Below are 20,227 nucleotides of genomic sequence, written 5' to 3'. Positions count from 1 at the left end.
TAACAAGTCAACCTAAAACATTTCATTGGAGATTGCATAGTTGTGGTCGTGTCAGACTGTACTATCACATGTTTAGTTGCCTCTAGAGACAGATGTTATTGTTGCTGTTTCTAGGGTAAAATTAGAGATTTGGGATGACAAGTGCACAGCATAATGTTTAGCATCACTAAACAAAATTACCAAATGACCACTTTCATTCATTGATCACTTTGTGCTTTACTTCAATGGTTATGAAAGACAGGTTTGAAAGTAAGTTATTGATGTGCTATTGAGGATAAATTTTAATTTTGTCTTTTTTAAATATCAATGCTTAAAATTCTAAGATTAATATTTTTTATCATTTTTCCTCCAGGTAATACATGGCTGTTGTTTACAGCTGCCATGGCACTAATTTCCATCTTTATATTAACCCTAAGTAGTCACCTAGCAGCACCACAGTTGTCTGAGGAAGCCCTTACAAGTCTTGGGTGCTTTCACTTACCTCAAGACAATGCAAACAATCACACTCTGAAGTATACTGTAGATGGTACAGTGACTGGTGCTAGATCTTGTGTAATAGCCTGTCACCAAAATCAGTATCGTTATGCTGGTGTTGTGGCAGGGAATAAGTGCATGTGTGGACTCACATTCAGAGGTGAAGCTTCTGATGATTGCTCTGAATGCATCAATGACTCACAAAACATGTGTGGTGGGAGTAAGGCAGTTTCAGTCTATGAAACAGGAGGCAGTGTTCCAGGAGCTCCAACTAATCTAAAAGTACTCAACTCAAGTTCAGCAGGTTTGTATATATCTTGGGATGCTCCTCTCAGTGATGGTAGTTCTGAAATCCTTCAATATGAAGTTACTGCATCTCCTTTGGAAACATTGAGTGGTTTAGAGCCTCCTATTGTGCGCACTTGGGAGTTGGGGACGGATATCACCAGCGCATGGCTGTATGGTATTCAGTCAGCCACACATTACGCAATAGAAGTACGGGCTGCTAATACTGCAGGGCTCAGCATGCCTGCCACGACTGAAGGTTGGACCAGCATTGCACCCCCACCAATACCAACTCAGCCTGAAATGCTAAGCAGAACACCTGAGACCATCAACGTAAAGTTGCACACTGTGAGCCCTACTGGCGGGCCAATCACTGCTTACCAGGTGGTGGTTGTTGATGAAACTGTTGGAGCGATCATGAATCCTTCAGCCCTGACAAATTACCAAAATGCATCGGAGCAACAGCTGCCATATTATATAGCTGCCCAGTTTAGTGCTGATGAGTTTCCTACAGTTTTTACTGTGGGAGATAAGAAAACTTATGGCAATTATTATAATGCTCCACTCAAAACAAATGTGGACTACCACATTCTTCTTGGTGTGATCAGCACAATGAACAAAACTTTAAAATCATATTCTGCTTCTGATCATGGCCAACATTCAGGCTCTGAATTTGGAGGTGAGACTGGAAACCCATTTGCAACACACCCAGAGTCAGCTCATTCAGTTGTTCATGGTAGAGACATGCATCACGAGCAGCCTGGCCAGGTCCATGCCGTGCGGCACAATGGTGGTCTTGTTCTTGGACTGTCAATCAGTGTTGCAGTGCTGGGCTGCCTTGTGCTCATTGCTGTTGTGATCTACATTGCTCTTCGTGTCTACCTTCGTTCTCCCAGAAGACCTGATAATCAGGTCAGAAAAATTCTCAGGAACTTCAACCTACTTATAGTTCTCACATCCATCTGGTAGTTCTTTGCAAAAAAAATTATTTTTTCTTTATGTTGGATAATATTATACTTTAGTGGTCTCCTGAAGAAATGCTACAGAAATAGCACTCTAAAGTATGAAAATTTGTCATTTAACTATTACAGTGTATTCTAATTGTGTATATAGCATTGCAAATTTTTTAAACTATTTTGTTTTTTTGCTTTTTGGTGTGTGTTATATTCATTGATAATTTGCTGCTACTCTATTTGGTATTATGTAATCCAACTTTATTCTTCACATTTATAACTTAAATTTAACAAGTTGAGTTTACTGCATATATTCCATAAAATAATGTCAACATATTAACATATTTTATTTGCAGGAGCTCACTGCTAACTGTCATGACAATGGAGAGCTGCCCTCTGATGGACTCTCACACTTCCTCAATGAAGAGGACCTGCCAGATCACTACAGCCGCCTCAAGCAGCGTGTTGCTGTCATGCGTCCTGCCGACCTCACCATAGTTGGGGATGTTGGGCAGGGCACATTTGGTGCCATCAAGAAGGTATGCACTTCTTTTAGCATTTCATAATTGTTCTGTTTTTAGAAATGATGGAGGTAAATCTCAAAACATTTTCAATTACTGAAACTTATTTCTTTCCTCTGTAAATGTTAGTTGCATTTTGATCCATAGGAAAAAATATGTCTGAATTTCCCACCAGCAATGTATCATTCATGTCTTGTCCATCCTCTGTCATTTCCATCCTTTGTCTTGTCCATCCTTTGTCTTGTCCATCCTCTGTCATTTCCATCATTTGTCTTGTCCATCCTTTATCTTGTCCATCCTTCGTCTTGTCCATCCTTTGTCTTGTCCATCCTTGCGAGATTTCATACCTACTGAAATTATATGATATTAGAGCCGCGATATTTCATACCTACTGAAATTATATGATATTAGAGCCGCGATATTTCAGACAAAAATAGGACTTTTCCAGACTAGGTTGGTAGGCCTACATCATACATGCCCAAGTTTTCAAAAATCCCGCCTTTCTGATTTATAAAATTCTTGCTTCTAAACATGTTTTTTTCATGTTTTTGCAGAATTTTTTCAATACCTATTTTCTTACTGCCTTCACTTCAGAAGTTCAGATCCTGAATGATTTTATCTCCCAACCCAACATGAGTTTTTTGAACATCTTGTGTCTTTTAGAAAAATGTTTACTTGTTTAGTGTTTAGAAGTGAGAATTGCTTCATTTTTAATTTCCATATCTACTCCAAACTTAAACCATGATCTTATGTAGGAATAACAGTAGGTATGATAATGCTTGTAAAGTTGTATCCAGAATACTTTGCTGGTCTACCTACTCATAGGACTCAAAAATGAACTTAAAGAGTCTAAAAGTCACTAGGCCCTAGGTACTTCGCCCCTATGGCTCACTGTCCACTGACAGTGACACTAATCAACGCCCGCTACGGTCTACAGCCTCTACTCAACTCTCAAGTTTCTCAACACATGACAGGAATAGCTACGCAACGCACCTAATATTTCCCAATTCATAACAATCCAATTATTCAAGACATTGACAACGTAACGTCGCAAACGCTCGACACGTTTGAGAACGATCTAAATTCTCACCTCTCCCTGATAACGTCACTTCGGGAAATCGTAGCTTCGTAAGCACTAAGCAGCAAGCCACCCAAATTCATGGTGCCTCGTCCTGCACGTTGCCTGGGCATGAGCCGGATTCAGTTTGCGGATTGCATTACAATTTCCCACGGCAAAAATCACAATAGTGATTGGTGAATTCTTTTGCAACGACAAAAAACAGCTATGAATCTAACAATGAACTATTTAGTGTCTCTTATTCAAATAAAAAAAAAATAAGAAAAGCTATCTCAAAAATCCAATATAGTTACTCAATACTGGGCAGGGTGGCCCAGTGGTTACAGGGCAGGGTGGCCCAGTGGTTACAGTTCAGAGTACCAAGATTGGGGCAGAGAGGCGCGGGTTCGATCCCAGCTCTGTGCGCCAGTTTCTGGTCAGAATCGGCAAGGAGGCCGGGCGGTTAAGCACAGCAGAATTGTAGCAGTACGTTGCGAGTTCGAGACCCGCAAAATGCTGTGAATGTTCTGCGATGTTGAGAATCGGCGACAGGCCCACGGCCTAATAAACGCTGAAACCGCTATTATTATTTATTATTATAATACTGGGCAGGGTGGCCCAGTGGTTAAAGTTCAGAGTACCAAGATTGACTCACTAGAGAGGCGCGGGTTCGATCTCAGCTCTATGCGTGGGTTTCTGGTCAGGCCGTGATAGAGGAAGACGCCGGGGTGGACGTGGTGTATTTGGACTTCGCGAAAGCGTTTGACAAAGTTGACTATGGAGTGCTCTTCAGAAAATTAAGACTACTGGGGTCGGTGGTGAAATGCTGGCATGGATCCACAGCTTCCTAACAGAAAGACTACAAGCTGTAGTTGTTGGAGGCTCGAGATCGAGCGTGGCTAGGGTGATGAGTGGAGTACCACAGGGAACGGTACTCGGCCCAATCCTCTTCTTCATCCACATCGCCGACATAGATGTGGCAGTGAAGTTTCGCTAAATTTGTAATAATTTCATTTTCAACACTTCTCTTTATCATCACGCATTGCTACTAATTACTTATGTTCTGAATTTAAGTTAAATCCGTTGTGGAAATTATTAGCGTTTGAGTTGCACTGGAGTTTCGTTTTGTGCATTTGAGTCAGTTGACTGGTCAGTTCCGAAAGGTGTTAATTCGGTCGATTAAAATGTGTATTTTACGTCCAACGGCAGGTCTATAAAAAACTCATATTTATTTTGAAACTTTGCAATCGTCCAGCGGGTCACTACATCTCTTAAATTATATTTGCTATGATTTTAAGTATCCATACATATTGTAGCTATTAATTATGCTTCATGCATCTCAGGTTCGTATGGGGAAAGGCACATTGAGCCGTTAACTTACAGTTTACTAGAACTTTTATCGATAACAAATACCTTTATTCACAAGCGCACTATTTCTAGCTTGGTCCCGTATAACGGCATAACTAAATAGGGCACTAGCACTACAAAGTAGCACTATGCACTACGAAGTGTCCAGTGTTGGTATGCTAAATACGTCACAGACACTAAGCACTTCGAAGTAGCTCTACAATGTTTAGTGTCGCACTACTGATTCGTCTCCGCGACAATGAATCGAATCATGGATAAACTATACTAGTTCAACCGTGTTGCTAAGTCAAAAGTTGTTTACATAATATAATGTCGAATAATATTCGCTCTGCCGATAAAACCATCAATCGCAGTATGAGAAGGTATTTTTCAAGCAAATATTTGTTAAATTTCAATGTTAACTGAAAACTGCAATTAATAATTAATTCATTTAGAATGGGTTATTCTTAAATCTAATTAAATACATTTTCTTTAAATAATGTTCAATCATAAAATGTCCATTAATACTTTTCTGAATTTAAATTGAAGTTTATACTTTATTAATAAATTTATACATTTATACTAAATTGAAGTCCACCACTGCGTCCAATACGGATTTTTCGTAGGGGATTGATTTTTTGCTTTTTCAAGGTCTTTTAACTCGGTAACGTACAGCATTGAAGGAAATTCAAACAAATTACAAAGAAAATAAAACAAAAATTCCCTTTTTATGGTCCTCGAGTACGTGTTGAGCTCAGGGCCCTGGCGTTCCCTCGATTTCTGCCGTCAAACAAGATTTCAAGTAGAATTTCGCTCAAGCCGTATTGCGACGTATGATGACCATCGGTGTCCTGCTGGAGTAGGCAGCGCTCGCAAATGAGGTGAAGTAGGGTTAGGTGAGGTATGATTAGGTTAGGATATGTCAGGCTGTGTTCAGTTCGGTTAGGTTAGGTTAGGGTTTTTTGGCTAGGTAAAACTAATGTAAGATTGTTTAAACCAGTGGTTCCCAAACATTTTCAGGCTGGCGCCCCCTTTGTCTCCCTAGTGAATTTCTAGCGACCCCCACAGACACCACATATAAAAACATACGCCTCTTTCTTGAAATGTTTTACGCGGCAATTTTAAAAGATAAAGGTAAAACACAAATGTGTATTTAACAAATAGAACCCCATTTAATGAACCAATATGTTTTCCAGCTGTTTTGACTGTTTCAGCACAAGAAACCTAGGACGTCTTGGGTAAATTTACGGCCGGACTCGTGGCTGGTCTCACGGCCAATTTCCAAATTAGGATTAAGAAATATCTCCCAAATGATCAAGGAATATCTCCCAAACTAATGAACGCAGCTCAATGAAACATGGAATATGTATTCATCAGAACCTAACGGTGATGTTTAGCTCGTGAAAATTTTTAAATTTCACGTTCATTCATGAGTTATGTTGCGATTATACAGGCCGAAATTCGCAGTGATCAAAGAATTTCTTCCAAACTACTAAACAGATTTGAACGAAATCTTGAATATACATTCCCAACTACCAAACGGTGATATTTTAGCTTATACAAATTTTTTGATTTTACCTTCGTTTGCGAGTTTTTTTTATTTCACCATCATTCTTGATTTCACACTTCCTTATATTCGGCCCGTATCGCCGGGTAATTTGTCGCTTAAATTCGCGGCGATCAAAAAATTTCTTCTAAACTACTGAACAGATTTCAACGAAACTTTGTATATAAATACCTAACTTCCCAACGGTGTTGTTAATCGTGACAATTTTTCTATTTTGGTTGCGTTCGTAAGTTATACAGATATAGGAGAAACGACCGGCTTTTCTACCGGCCGCGGTTTAACCAAGAGCCGTTTACGTATATCACTGTGAATTTCGGCCCGTATTGCCATATAACTATAGCAAAAACAAATGAAGGCCAAATTAAAAAAAATTTCACGAGCGAAATAATACCATTAGGAGCTAATGAATACGTGTACCAAGTTTCATCGAGTTAATTTCATTAGTTTAAGAGATATTCCTTGATCATTGAATTTTGAAATTGGCTTGAGACCGGCCGCGAGTTCGGCCGTTAATTTGTCCGAGACGTAAACCCAGGAGAGGTTAAAAAACAGATCTGGGTGAAAAAAAATCATCGCTTTGAGTCATGTGCTGCACGTGTTGTGTACAAATCGTCAAACAAACGTTCGAAGTTCTGACTTCGGACTGCCGCCTCCCCTACCGCCCCCCTTCCGCCCTTTTCTTCCTTATCGCCCCCCAAAATCTTTCCAGCGCCCCTAGGGGCGCGATATCGCCCACTTTGGGAACCACTGTTTTAAACACTAATGATACACACAGGAAAAGGCCACAATTGGATGATTGCTGTGTGTCGTAGGAAATGTGTGGCAAGAAGAAGAAGAGAGTAAAAGAAAAAAAAAGTAAAAAAAGTATAGCGGCTGATCTGGTTCTTTGCAGAACAGTGATGTAAAATGTCTAATTGTGATGGTAGTGGTACTAGTGAAAATTGTGATGGTGAGCTGAAATTCGCAATGCGTCTGCGCACCTTTCCATCATATATTCAAAGTCCACGTTTCCCAAAGACATCGAACAAAAGAGAGAAACATGGAAAGTTCTTGCAGAAGAATTAAAAATGACTCCAGAAAAAAAAAAACAAAAAAGAAAATTCAAAACATGGTATAAAAAACAAGAAAATTATTTTATACTTCCGCTACTGGTAACAAACCAATTAAAGCGAAGGAATGGGAAAAGGAAATTAAGAACCAATTAGATTCAGGCGAAACTAATCCTGTGTTTCATGGGGTTCCAGGGGGTGTAAGTAGTACCACCTACCCAAAAAAAAAAAAAAATCCCTGTACATGTACAACCACCTACGCTGGTGGAAGAAGTGGTAGAACCGTCAGGTTGTCAGCCATCTGTTATCTCATTTGTAAAACCGTCAGGTTTTATATGTTGTTTACACAGTTGTAAATACTGGTAAACCTGTTTACACCGTTGTAACGGTTGTAAACACGTGTTTACAACCGTTTTACATGTACAAACCGTCAGAACATGTTGTTCACTGAAGCGGTACACTTTTTTATATAATCATGGCATGTATTTACTGAGGTTTTTACGCGATGATGCCTTTGCTGTAAGCCAAACAGATCCATAACTGACGAAGTAAACAAGGTGAAATATACCGTAGTGCTGTTTTCAGTGTTTATGAGTATTAATAATATATTAATAATAATAGCGGTTTCAGCGTTTATTAGGCCGTAGGCCTGTCGCCGATTCTTAACATCGCAGAATATTCACAGCAATTTGAGGTCTCGAACTCGCAACGCACTGCTACAATTCTGCTGTGCTTAACCGCCCGGCCTCCTTGCCGATTCTGGGGCCGTATTATCATAACTTCGTAAGAACGCAAAATCGACTTACGAGTGGCGTAAGTTGTTGTAAGACTTGTTGACGTAACTCTAGCGGATCACCGCTAGAATTACGTCATAAAGTCAGCTCTTGCACCTCCTTTGTAGATTGGGGTTATTCGCCCTAATTTTAAGTAACTAGGAACGTTTCCTTCTCTCAATGATGTTTTCCAGAGTAAAGTCAGAGGGACCTTCAGTGCACCGACACATTTTATCAGTAACACAGCAGGGACTCCATCTGACCCGGGCGCCGAATATGTCGATAATCCGTGGATACTCCTCTCTATATCCGGTGCTTCAAACTCAATGTTCATCAGCGTCCGACCTCCCGGTAAGTCTTGAATGACTCCAATTTCGTTCTCCTGTCACTCATGAGTATCGGGGTATTCACATCACACTGTTCAATAGATCAGTCTTCTAATATAATAAAAAGCAGTGAATTTCAAAAAGTTTTTTATTTATTTCCCCTCTCGTAAAATTAATTAATTATGTTTAAAGTAATATTAATATACTAATTTCTAATGATACCTAGCAAATAGTAAGAAATAGTTCTAGGGGGGTATTCTAGGGTATTACCAACCTCACTTATCGTGTAATAATTTTCGCCTATTGAGGAGGCTGAGACCACCATACGGTCCATACCGTAGTCAGTAGTACCAACGCATGCAGCATGCCACACAAATCCGCGACGGCTTGAAGCCAATGCGCTGGATGCCTACAGCCACAGCTCCAGCCAGTATAGTCTTCAAGACATCTACATCCCAGCATGCGCCTACCTCCACACTTACCCCGCCTCCCCACCTTGCTGTAGACAGTGGCCGGCTACAGTCCCCCACTTATCCCGCCTCCCCACCTTGCTGCAGACAGTGGCTGGCTTCAGTCCCCCACTTACCCCGCATCCCCACCTTGCTGCAGCCAATGAGGTTAGATTTTGTCCGGAATGGTTTGTTTGGGTGGAGAGTCGGTGCAAATTAGGAGGAAGACGCATGCTGTGGTGTAGATACCGTGAAGACTATATTGGCTGGAGCAGTGGCTGCTGGCTTACGGTGCCTACGGCTCCGAACACTTAAGTTAAAATGCTAATCTACTCTGTAGCATGCTTGAACCACCGTTGAAACAGTGAGTTGCCATTTTGAGCCTCAGCTAGCTGTGAACAATTTTGTTGGTATCAGTATTCAGTCGGATTCGGATAGATGGGTGGCTGAGAGCAGCAAAAATGTAGCAGTGAGTTGCTGGTTAGAATTCCGCTAGCTGTGCGAATTTGGCTGTAGCCAGAATGGGCGACAGGTCAGACACAGACAAATTCTCGACTCCATTAAACTTCAAGAACTGCACATCGTTTCTTTTGAAAATCATATAGCACATGCACTCTCAACGCGTTTGTAGTTTTTACATCGACAAAAGCTATTGGAACCTTAGTGACTGATATTTCTTCAAAAATCGTGTAGCTAACCGATGATGAATCGTGTTAGCTAAATAAAGTGTTTAACAAATTAACAGTTTAATTATGATCTGAGGACTGAGGCTGAGGGATGGTTCGGTTGTAGCGTGATCCTAGGATATAGAGGAACAGCGTAAACAATTATAGAATATACTTTAGGTCCAGTTCAGGATAATCTATGTTTATACATCTAATCTATTATACATCTATCTATATATACATTATAATGAATATAATCTATGTTTATCCTTCTCCATAGTGGCAAAGCAGAGAGTTTTTTAGACTCTCCCTCAAGTTCATTTTTGAGTCCTATAAGTAGACCAATAAAGTATCCTGGATACCAGCATTATCATACATAAGAAATTGGCTTAAATCTTGAGTAAATGATGAAATTAAAAATGAACTGATTCTAAAAAAGCTCTGGTTTGCCACTATGTACCTTCTCGCTTTGAGTCACTGACATGTGGAACAGCCTCCCTGATAGCATCGTTGAAGCTCCAAGTATGAACATCTTCAAAAACAGACTAGATGAAGCTATGCAGGACAGCAGCTCAGCATCAGCAGGACTGCAGGAGCATATGTTCAGTCTTAAAATGCCTAGCAAGTTACGGATCAGGCAATAAGTCCAGGCTCCAGCAGCTATCTCAAATCTCAATCAATCGTCAGCTATAGAAAGATCGGGTTCCAAAGGCCGGATCCCTTGTGAATCAAGTCATGAAAAGTTGAAGAATCGGCATTAGGCCATGGGCCTATTTCTTCAATGCCGACACTTCTATTCTATTCTATACCTAAGTTGGAAGTTGAACTTGGAACTTTAACATTGATGTCTCTGGCTTCCAGACTCCAGTTGATTTTAGTTTAGGTACTAAACCTTTAACATGGATAGGACTAGGAAGTCTAGGAGTAAGGGCTTACCTTACACATGAGTCATGACTGTTCTTGGCTACTATGAAGTTAATCTCTTGAGACAGAGCTTATATAGGTAGCTTTGCTATACAAGGTCAAGGCGTCAAGCAAGGGTGTGACTGTGACTTGATAAATAGGGAAGGCTAATCGCTGCTAAATGCTAATGCCTAATAGCTACAAGGAAATCTTTATGAACATATATATATAGCCTATAATATAGGATTCCAGAGTCCAAAATGAACTTGGGAAGAGCAACAAAAAATGTTCTCCTTTGCCACTATGTTGTCTGCAGGGTGCAGTCTGCCAGTGTCTTGAATGTTCCTTTTCAGACTAAATTCAGAGTCACCATGGACCATGCCCCATTTATCCTCCAAAGCCAAACCTTATCTTTGCGATGCAATTTGCATTTTGCAACCTCTGCATTCTGCATAGCGGGCCAGCGGCCAGTGGCTGTCAGGCTCACGCCTCACAGGCTGAGTCAACGGTCAACTGAGCCTCTAATTTTTTTGGAACTAGGGTAAAGGCGGTATATTCCGACACATTAAGGACGCATCGAGAAATGAAAAACTATGAAAAAAACCGTATGCGTTACGTAAGTTCTGTTGCCTTCACATGACTCTCAAAACACTTCACTACGCGTCAGCAACGATGAAACGTCACAAAATATTGCCATATTTATTAAGAAGCCTTTAGAATGGAAACCTACCAAATCCCTATATTCCGTCACTTTGTGTGGCAATATTCGACACGTGGTGAGTCGTATTGCGTCAGCGCTTCAAATTTAACTGATACGTATTGCCATCATCCACGTGTTCGAATTCCGTTTGCTGTGTGAGCTGTATTGGTGGATGGTCTGCTCTATAAGTTGGCAATGGCTGGAACTGGTGGTGCAATGGCCCATTGGTTGCATGCATATTTGACATCTTGCACTGCTTGTGTAAGAGTCAACGGAGTTCTGTCATACCCCCTCCTGCTATCTACTGCGGTGCCTCTGCCTTCAGGGTGCTGTCTTCAGTGTCTTGAGTCCTTTGCTTTTCAACCACATGTTGATGGATGCCCCTCATCTCAATACTGTCAATGTGCTATTATATGCTGATTACACAATAGTTTGTGTCTGGGACACTAGTGATTGCAATCCTAATTGTTCCTAGTATGTGAGGTGCATGGTTGGGCAGGTAGGGCATAGATGTCAGCTGTGACAACTTACCTGGCTGGCACTAGGTGTAGGTGAACGTGTCTTACTCTTAGACCTATCTGATTTCCATGCTCACAGTATTCAGTTACTAATTGTTCATGTTCTGACTACATAAATTGAAAGGACCAAGCATACAAGAATTACTTTTTTTTGATGAGCCACATTTGTACAGGGTGCGCCAGAGAAACTTACTAATTTGAAAGGTTGATAAAAACAAAACTATGTACTTCAATTATTGTCTTAAATTCTTTTTTATTTGAGAATACAATATCCCAATTTTTTCCATACATTCTTGGAAATGACAACAGATAAATGGCAACCCCCATGGCGCATACACTGATTAAGTCTATTTTTGAAATTTGTATCCACTCTTTGCAGCATATCAATTGGTATGTTGGCAATGGCATCGCGAATGTTGTTATTGAGGTGTGCTATGGTCCGTGGTTGATTGACATAAACCAGATTTCAAATTACCCCATAAAAGTAACCAGGGTTGGCATTGATTAAATCAAACTGATTAAATCATGTGATTGAATCATTTGATTTTTTATGAAAAATCATGATTTTTTTTATTTTTTGATTTTTTCAATTTTTTATATATTTAAATATATTGAGTTGCAGTTCTTAATTTATTTTGAGGTATTGTTATTCATGGTTTAGTATAAATGTACTATTACAAATTGGAATATAAACTTGTTGCCTTTAGTGTGTATTAGGTTTCAATGAATTGGATGTTTTTGGTACAGAGGCATCAAGTGTTGCAATACATTGTACATAGCTAGCAGCTTAGCTAATTCTTATAAGGCTATAAGTAGTCTTTAACTAACTATTTGACTAATTGTTATATATTAATTACAATATACAATTTAAATGTGTTAGCTAGCTTATACATGGTGGCGCAGAACCAATTGAGCAGTTTCGAGGCAAAATAAAAAAAGATATGGAGGTACATAAAGAAGAAAGTTTATTTTCCTCAAGGTTAGCATAACACACCATTTAGAATACTTATGTTTCGAAAACCATATCAGGAAGATGGTGTCTGTTGGCTGCAACACACTGTTGGAGCTGTTCTCAGAAGTTTCTTACTGCACGTTCACACATCTGGCAAGGTATGGCCATAACCTCTGCTGCAATAATCCCTTCCCTTAGCAGTGGTAGGGTGTGAGTGCAACTTCTGAAAACCCTCTTTTAGATGTCCCCAAAGAAAGAAATTGCAAATGCTCAACTCAGGTGACCTTGCAGGCCACTGTAAATCACCCCTCATACGTCTGGGAAACACGCATTTCAAAACATTGAGTGACATTCGGGCTGTGTGAGCTGTAGCCCCATCCTGCTGGAACCACATGTCTCCCAATTCTTCATTTTCAACAATGTTTTCCATCCTGGGCTGCAAGAAATTTTGCAACATTGCAGCATAGCATTCTGAATTCACTGTCACGGTTACTTCCTCCTCCGAGAATGACTCCAACAGTGTGTTGCAGCTAATGGCCACCATCTTCCAGATATTATTTTCAAAACACAAGTATTCTTTACCTCCACTACTCTTTTATTGCGCCTCAAAACTGCTCAATTGGTTCTGCCCCACCCTGTATATTGAGAGGTTGAGATTGTATTGACCTGTTAGGCAATTAGAAAGATTTTCCACCCTAATATGAGTATTCTATTTAAAATATTTAATTTCAATCTTTGAATATGTCAATTTAATACTAGAAACAAAACAACTACAATTATAAAACTATTTATAAAATAATTAAATGCAGTGAATGGAAATAAAATGTTTGAATTGTGTACATGTTTATTTCAAAGTGTTAGCTTTTCTCATAACATTGCTCGCGTTTCAAGTCATTTGAGGTTTGTTTGGTTATCGTTCAGTTTATGTTTAGTATTGGTTTATTGGTCTGAATCAAATGGGTACAGTGCAGTCAGTCACTCAGTCACTACTAGTTGGTGTGTTTAGAGCCTAGAGTCTGGTAGATTTATAGGACATAAAACTAGTAGATCTATTGATAGTATTGTGCACTGTGCTATCTGCTCCAGAAATGTGTTATGTTTATATCTGTTATGTTTATGTTTATATCTGTTATGTGACTATTCAATGATTAGAAGATCCGCATTCCTGAAGTTTTTGTATATTGAAACCAGTTAAACGGTCAATATTTAGCTTGTTACCTTGCTCCATACAAATTTTACAAAGCTAATGAAAAGACTTATCAATAATTATTTACCCAAAAGTCCCAAAGTGGGAAACACCACCATGGCCATTCTTGAAGATAGTAAGTGCCCTTTTTAGCCATCCATTTTGATCCATATATTGTTATTGTTAGTAGGCTGATTGCAACAAAAAAAATAACATTTCAAAAAGCCAAAAAGCTGAAAAAATAAAAAAAAAATCAAATAAATAAGAAAGTCATGAAAAAAATAAAAAATCATTGAATTTTTTATTTATTTGATTTTCCAAAAAAATAAAAAAAATTACCAACCCTGAGAATAACTCGCATAGAGTCAAATCTTGAGAGCGTGGCGGCCATTGGAGATCGCCTCGGAGAGAGATGAGGCGGTCGGGCAATTGTTGTCGCAACAAATTCATTGAGTCTTGTGCTTTGTGTGCTATGGCTCCGTCTTGCTGAAATCACACATTCCTAATGTTCATTTCTTTGAGTCTTGAAAGAAAAAATTCCTCAATCATGTTCCTGTGACAAGCTTCATTAACAGATTCCCATTACGGACATTGCCTGCTGCCCTCTAGACCAGAGCATGTTGGTAACTAACTGGAGGAAGAAACAAACTTGGGAACTTTCCCTTTCTTCTCGGTGATATATATCGCGGTCGGCTGAAGTTGTCTGAAGAGACGTCGTGACTCAGGAAAATAACGAACACCACTATTGTTCCTAAACATTCACTGTTGGTCCGTCTCTCTCTAACACCGCCGCGCGACTGCCCGCGGTGGCCCGCTCGCTCCTATTAAATACTTCCCCGGTCCCGCGCATGCGTGCTAGGCGGCTCGGGCTCCACCCCTTAATTCAAACTCCGCTTCTAAACCCACAAATCCCCCTATTCTTATCTTATTTATTCCTATTCCTAATCATTTTTTTTAATTTGATTCTTGCAACCTTACGTTCAATGTATGTTAAACACAGTTACTACTAAGCTTCTCAGGCTCAAGAATCTCAAGGCTTTTCGGACGAAAGAATTGAAATTCGACCAAAATAATTCTGCTGAAACTATGTTGAGTGAATTAAAGGACTAATGGTGAAGATGTTTGATAATAATGAGGAAATTTCCCGCGAAATTCTAATTATACCCTATTTCATACTATTCCAGTTAGAATATATTGTCTACAAAAATCACGGGAGTTTGTTGTTCTGCTTAGTATATTTGCATTCAACATCTCAAGTTTGAAACGTTTGCAATTAGGAGAATACTCTTGTTTAACAATGGCTTGTTGTGTCGTGTCTTGAAGTTGTTTTCCTTCAGTGGCAGCAAGAACAGTATTCTAACTGTATTTCAACCGTTCAAAATTTTGTGCTATTTCTCTCCTGCTATGATTTTGGCTTTAATTTTTTTTATTTGAGAACGTTTTATTCGATTTAATTATCTGTTTGAAATTTGATACTTAGCTGAGCAGGGTCATTTCATTCAGGTACAGGGTGATTTACGGAAACTTCCTGATATGAAAGCTCATTAAAAAAAAGAACTAGTAAAGATATCATTACAATCAAAATTTTATTGAAAAAGATTTTACCTGAATTTTTATATAACTTACTTTTAAAGATCACATCACACAAATGACGGTCCTCGCTGTCAATGCATTCAGTTAGTCGATTTTTAAAGTTTCGTTCAACTCGCTGAAGCATATGATGGTTACTTGTGTTTGCGATGGCTTGGCATATGTTGGTCTTCATATAAGGTAGGGTCTTTGGACAGTCATTGTAAACAATTGATTTAAGATAACCGCATAAAAAATCACACGGAGCTAAATCGTGGGATCGGGCTGGCCTGAGATGGTCCCTTCTCGAGAAGATTAGGCACTACTAAATTTTGTCCCATAAGATCCATTGAACATTGCGCTGTGTGGGCCGTGGCTCCGTCATGGTGGAACCACACATCTCTGACATTCATTCCTGGCAGTTGGCAAAAAAGGTGTCATTCATTTGCTTGTGCCGAGCTGCAGTCACCGTTACTGCGCGTTCGTTTTCATCATAGAAATAAGGGCCAATTATGACGACTTTTGACTCCGCACACGCCACAGTTACGCGTTCACAATGAATTGGCCGTTGATGGAATTCACGCGGATCGTTGTCACTCCAATAACGCATGTTTCGCTTGTTTACGCTGCCAGAAATGTTTAATCGACCTTCGTCACTAGAAAAAAACGACTACATTGGCAGGCAAGTTCTCAAGTAGCCCTTTTATGCATTTCGGCCAGCAATAAAATCGTTTTCGCTAAGTTCACGTACCACAGACAATTTGAAGGGATGAAATTGCAATTCTTTGTGGACCATTCTAACCACACTGCTATGCGAAAGCCTCAGAATAGCAGCGTGTTTGCGTGATAAACGGTGTGAGGTACGCAGAAACGCCTCTAAGTCTTCTTACGTTATCGGGTGTTGTGGCAATTTGCTGACTTCCCTCAATAACTCGTCCACTTACCCTAAGTGTGTTCATCCACATAACAATCGATTTTCGAACAGGATCCCGACCTGAAGGACGAATACGGAACCGAGTACGGAATGCTTGTTGATTAGCAAAATTGGAACAGCCATTAAAAAAGTACGCCTTGACAGCTAACGGCACGCACGCTGCTCACTTGTCCAATGCATGCTGGCAACTGACTAGACGGGACACGAAACTATATGACCTTACTTTCATATGAAATACTCCTTGCCCTTTTCCTACATCTCGCTGCTTGGCGCGAAATAAAACCAGAAACTTTCCGTAAACCACCCTGTACTTTGAGCATAAAGCTATGGGAATTGCTGAGAGTCAAGTTTGACAATAGAGAAAGACATGCTTTATTTTGAATGACTTTTTTGACTTTTTTCTTGAATTACATGTTAACTGTGCCATCGCTGTCTGTAATGCGAAACATCTCGGTGTCTCAAAATGATCAGAGACTTTGTTTTCATATGAAACTTGACGAAGTTTTAAAAGCAATCCAGCTATCTGTTGCTGCTCCTTAAAGGTTGATGCAAGAGGGTTCAACTTTGTTATTAAAATAATCTCTAGCCCTTTGATGTCAAGATTCTTATATTGGGACTTTTTCAGTTGTAAATTATCATACTCATTAATAAAACATTATGGTTGCAGCTCATGTTGGACTGCTGGCAGCTGGATCCCAGTCAACGGCCCCAACTGCCGGAACTAGAAGGCTCATTAAACCAGCTGTCAGGAGAGGGTAGCCATCTGCTATTTGCCACGTACCCTGGTTTCCAGTACCATCTTTATGCTCCTCACCTTGAGTTCCTAGACTAAAAAAGCTGGTTCTCATATTGGTTCTCATCAAGGAAAAGTCCCTTTTTATTTATATTTAATGGTGTTGCAAAAATGTTGTGATTTTTATCATGCCTTTTGAATTGCGTCTACCCGCGGCGGTATTGCTTTACATTTTGCCCATGAATCTCTGCTATCTACAGCCCACGCGCTCACAAAGCTCATTAATTATAATGTTATTTAGTTACTTATTTTTTAAACTTTGAATAATCAAACCTTGCTTTATGTTTTAGACTGAATTTAGATAAAATTCAAAACGGTTTTTTAATGCAATATCAGGTTTAGGTTCTGTTGCATTCCATTGTCGATTGTTAACTAGAATTGCTTGTGTAAAATTTAGAGGGAAGCTCACTGGATCTGTTTGCTGCTCGGATCTGAACCATCGAAAAATCTTACCGGCCAGTCTTTGCTGCCTTGTGTTGTGTTACGTTGCGTTAATCCGCTCCTGAACTTTAGTAATAATCACTCTTATGTAGATTAATTATTGGACAAATTATCTGTGTGACTGAGTCTCAATGAAGATCTGCTTACGTCCGTGGTAATTAAATGCATTGCGAGGAAGCGTATGCTTCATGTTTTCTACATTGCCTAACAAAAACTTTTCTAAAAAAGTTGTCTACCTTAGTGTAAGCTTTAAGAATAATTTACAGTATAAGTTGAAATATGTTAAAATCTAAGTTGGAGAAGTTGGTTGTCCCTCTAACCTAATTTTTTACTTCTAGTGATACTAATTGTATTTCCACTTATATTACGTTATAATTTGAAATTCCAAACGATCCGTCCGTATCTAGTCTCCCCCTGTTGTTTCGGTGCTTCGGCTCTTTTTATGTTTATATATTGGCATACTATAGCATACAATTCTCTACTTAAATTTCGTGTATTTACGCCGAAATAAAAATGCGTCTCTGATCTCTTGGTGCTGCTAAACATATTATTTTGTAATGAATTTGACGACCGAAGAAACGCCTCAGCTTTCGTAACGAACAAGAAGCATATTTCTCCTATTTTTTTAAGCCTTCTCGTGTTGAATCTTGACACATGAAATAACAATGTAACATAATGGATGAACATAATCACGACAAGCTTTATCTAAACTTCTTCAAAATTTGTTTCCAAACCACGTGTGTGATCTTGTGCACTTAGCACTCTCATGCCATGAAAGGATGTTCAATAGAAGGGTTTCGGTTTGGAACATGTGAAATATTTATTTCTGATGAAATCTTGCTTTGATTGTTTGTTAACCTCCTATTTAGTGAACATTTTTTATCCGAACAATTTTTTGTTGAGGCTTACGCAGCAACGTTATACAAGTTTCTGAATTTAATTATCGATAATATTGTAGTATTTTCACACAGTATCAAGGAAACCTCGCATCCTGCATCTTGCAACCTCGCATCCTGCAACCTTGAGTTCTAACAGATTTTCTTTTTACCTATCATTTGAACATTTTCAATGCACCAATATTAATATTCTAATTATTTAATCAATTTGCCACTAGCAATATTCTAATGCTAGTGACGGTGTTGTGTCTGTCCGGCTCCTATACATGATAGTTTTAAATTCTGTGTTGAAATATACGTCCAGTTTTTAAGAAGATGGCTGCAGCAAACAATTTAAATAAGCCAGGTAGTCCTACGCGTCCCCCGTTCGTACAAAAGTGCAATTTTTGAGATTCCAGCGCGTCTCGAAGCGTCCGAGTTTGCGGTTAGCGCTTGTTGCCAAAGCGTAGCACATTGTAAATACGTACTGTAGTTTAGTTCTAAGTTATAAATAGACCTAAGATCTTTAAGGTTTGTACTTAGTCCTGTTCAGTGCAGTTCCGAGGTCCTGGATTTGAATTGTTTATGCTTTGGGCGAAAGATTTATTCGCCGCCATACATGAAATTCTATTCGGTTGTAATTTGTGAAATTTCCGATTCTATGTTGATAGTCATGTTACCTTTGACAATTTAGTTCTGTTATCGTATTGGAAAAAAGACTCCGCCAGTAGGGCAGTTTTTTACATGGTGAGAGTATCATCTGGTTTTATGATAGTCTTGATGTAACGTATGACGGTCCAAAGAATCTTAAAATCCACAAATGATGAATCTTTAAAATGTTTAACTTTGTTGATCGTCACTTTGCTATATATTCATTCATCTTCATGTTCCCTACTTAGAATATGTGTTAAAAATGTAAAATCGGTTCTCATTAATTCTCGGATGAATGTTACACAAGTTCGCGACGTTCTTCAGACATCGTGAACGTCTGTTACAGACCGCCATAGAAATTCGTAAAGTAGACCGCATTTTGTTGATGCCCCATATGTCTCATTCGCAACGGGTCACACTTCGACGTTACGCGAGTCTCTGTGACCCCAGCATGACCGCGTCGAGTTTTATTCCCGGCGTACGGCGATCACAAATTTCTGTATTTATTTAGTGTATTTGTGATGAATGAAAATGTTCCGTCCTTCAGTTTTAATGATTATGCATGCTTTTTTGTTATGGTTTTTTAACCGATTTCCGTGTACTTGTTATATTCTTTGTGTCATTTGATTATAAATTGCAGTTAAATGTTTGTTGAATGCATGGCACTCCCCAGCCTGACTTGGCATTGTCCCTATTTACTTATGCATTCCTTAGGCATTATGATATTACCTTTTGAACTGACGTTCAGCTATTAAATGAGCTTTTTCTTGTATACTTTTTTTTCAATTCTGTCGACTTGTTCTTTGATTCAAATTAACTGCATAGCCTAAAATAAATTTTAACGAGCTACCCGTCTTTTATTTATAAGGTTTTCATGGATATCGCATTCATATGAGTATTGCTGTGCCGGTAAATTTTTGGAGAAATTTGGTTTATATTCCATTACGACCATTTTACACATGGTTGAACTAATATTAGTTCAACCATGCATTTTACCAGTCCATCTATCGTACATGAATCCTCCAAAATTTTCGAATCCGATTTGTCCCGAACTACCTGCCTTATGTGTACTTCGTGAATATACGATTTCGCTTGTAGTTTTGATTGCCACGGTTCAGCAATCACGGGATGTGCACTGCAAGGTTAAATGCTTAGCGTCCGGATCGGTATTCAACTTCATCGAAGAATCTTGGTGCTTATTCCTCCATAGAAATGGATGCTCTTGATTAACGTGTTTTA

The 20,227-nt window shown here is 39.2% G+C and overlaps 1 protein-coding gene across 1 annotated transcript; it reads left to right on the top strand.

Moving 5' to 3' along the window:
• The first annotated feature begins 357 nt into the window (after positions 1-357).
• Positions 358-17,060, top strand: LOC108667196 (putative inactive tyrosine-protein kinase Wsck). Its single transcript, XM_018154189.1, has 3 exons — positions 358-1,671; positions 2,069-2,251; positions 16,896-17,060. Exons 1-3 carry the CDS (start codon positions 382-384, stop codon positions 17,058-17,060), a joined length of 1,638 nt encoding a protein of 545 aa, XP_018009678.1. The 5' UTR covers positions 358-381.
• Positions 17,061-20,227: the final 3,167 nt, after the last annotated feature.

Source organism: Hyalella azteca, unplaced genomic scaffold, assembly GCF_000764305.2.
Source record: "Hyalella azteca isolate HAZT.00-mixed unplaced genomic scaffold, Hazt_2.0.2 contig16205, whole genome shotgun sequence".
In the NCBI taxonomy this organism is placed as follows: Eukaryota; Metazoa; Arthropoda; class Malacostraca; order Amphipoda; family Hyalellidae; genus Hyalella; species Hyalella azteca.
The sequence above is the reverse complement of the archived record's forward strand: the minus strand, read 5'-3'. Positions and strand labels throughout refer to the sequence as shown.

Bases quoted from the DNA above. Each gene is read 5' to 3' on its own strand.
- LOC108667196 (XM_018154189.1), top strand. From the start codon at position 382: ATGGCACTAATTTCCATCTTTATATTAACCCTAAGTAGTCACCTAGCA. The intron at 1,672-2,068 runs GTCAGAAAAATT...TTTTATTTGCAG, and splicing joins CCAGAAGACCTGATAATCAG to GAGCTCACTGCTAACTGTCA. The intron at 2,252-16,895 runs GTATGCACTTCT...TTATGGTTGCAG, and splicing joins CATTTGGTGCCATCAAGAAG to CTCATGTTGGACTGCTGGCA.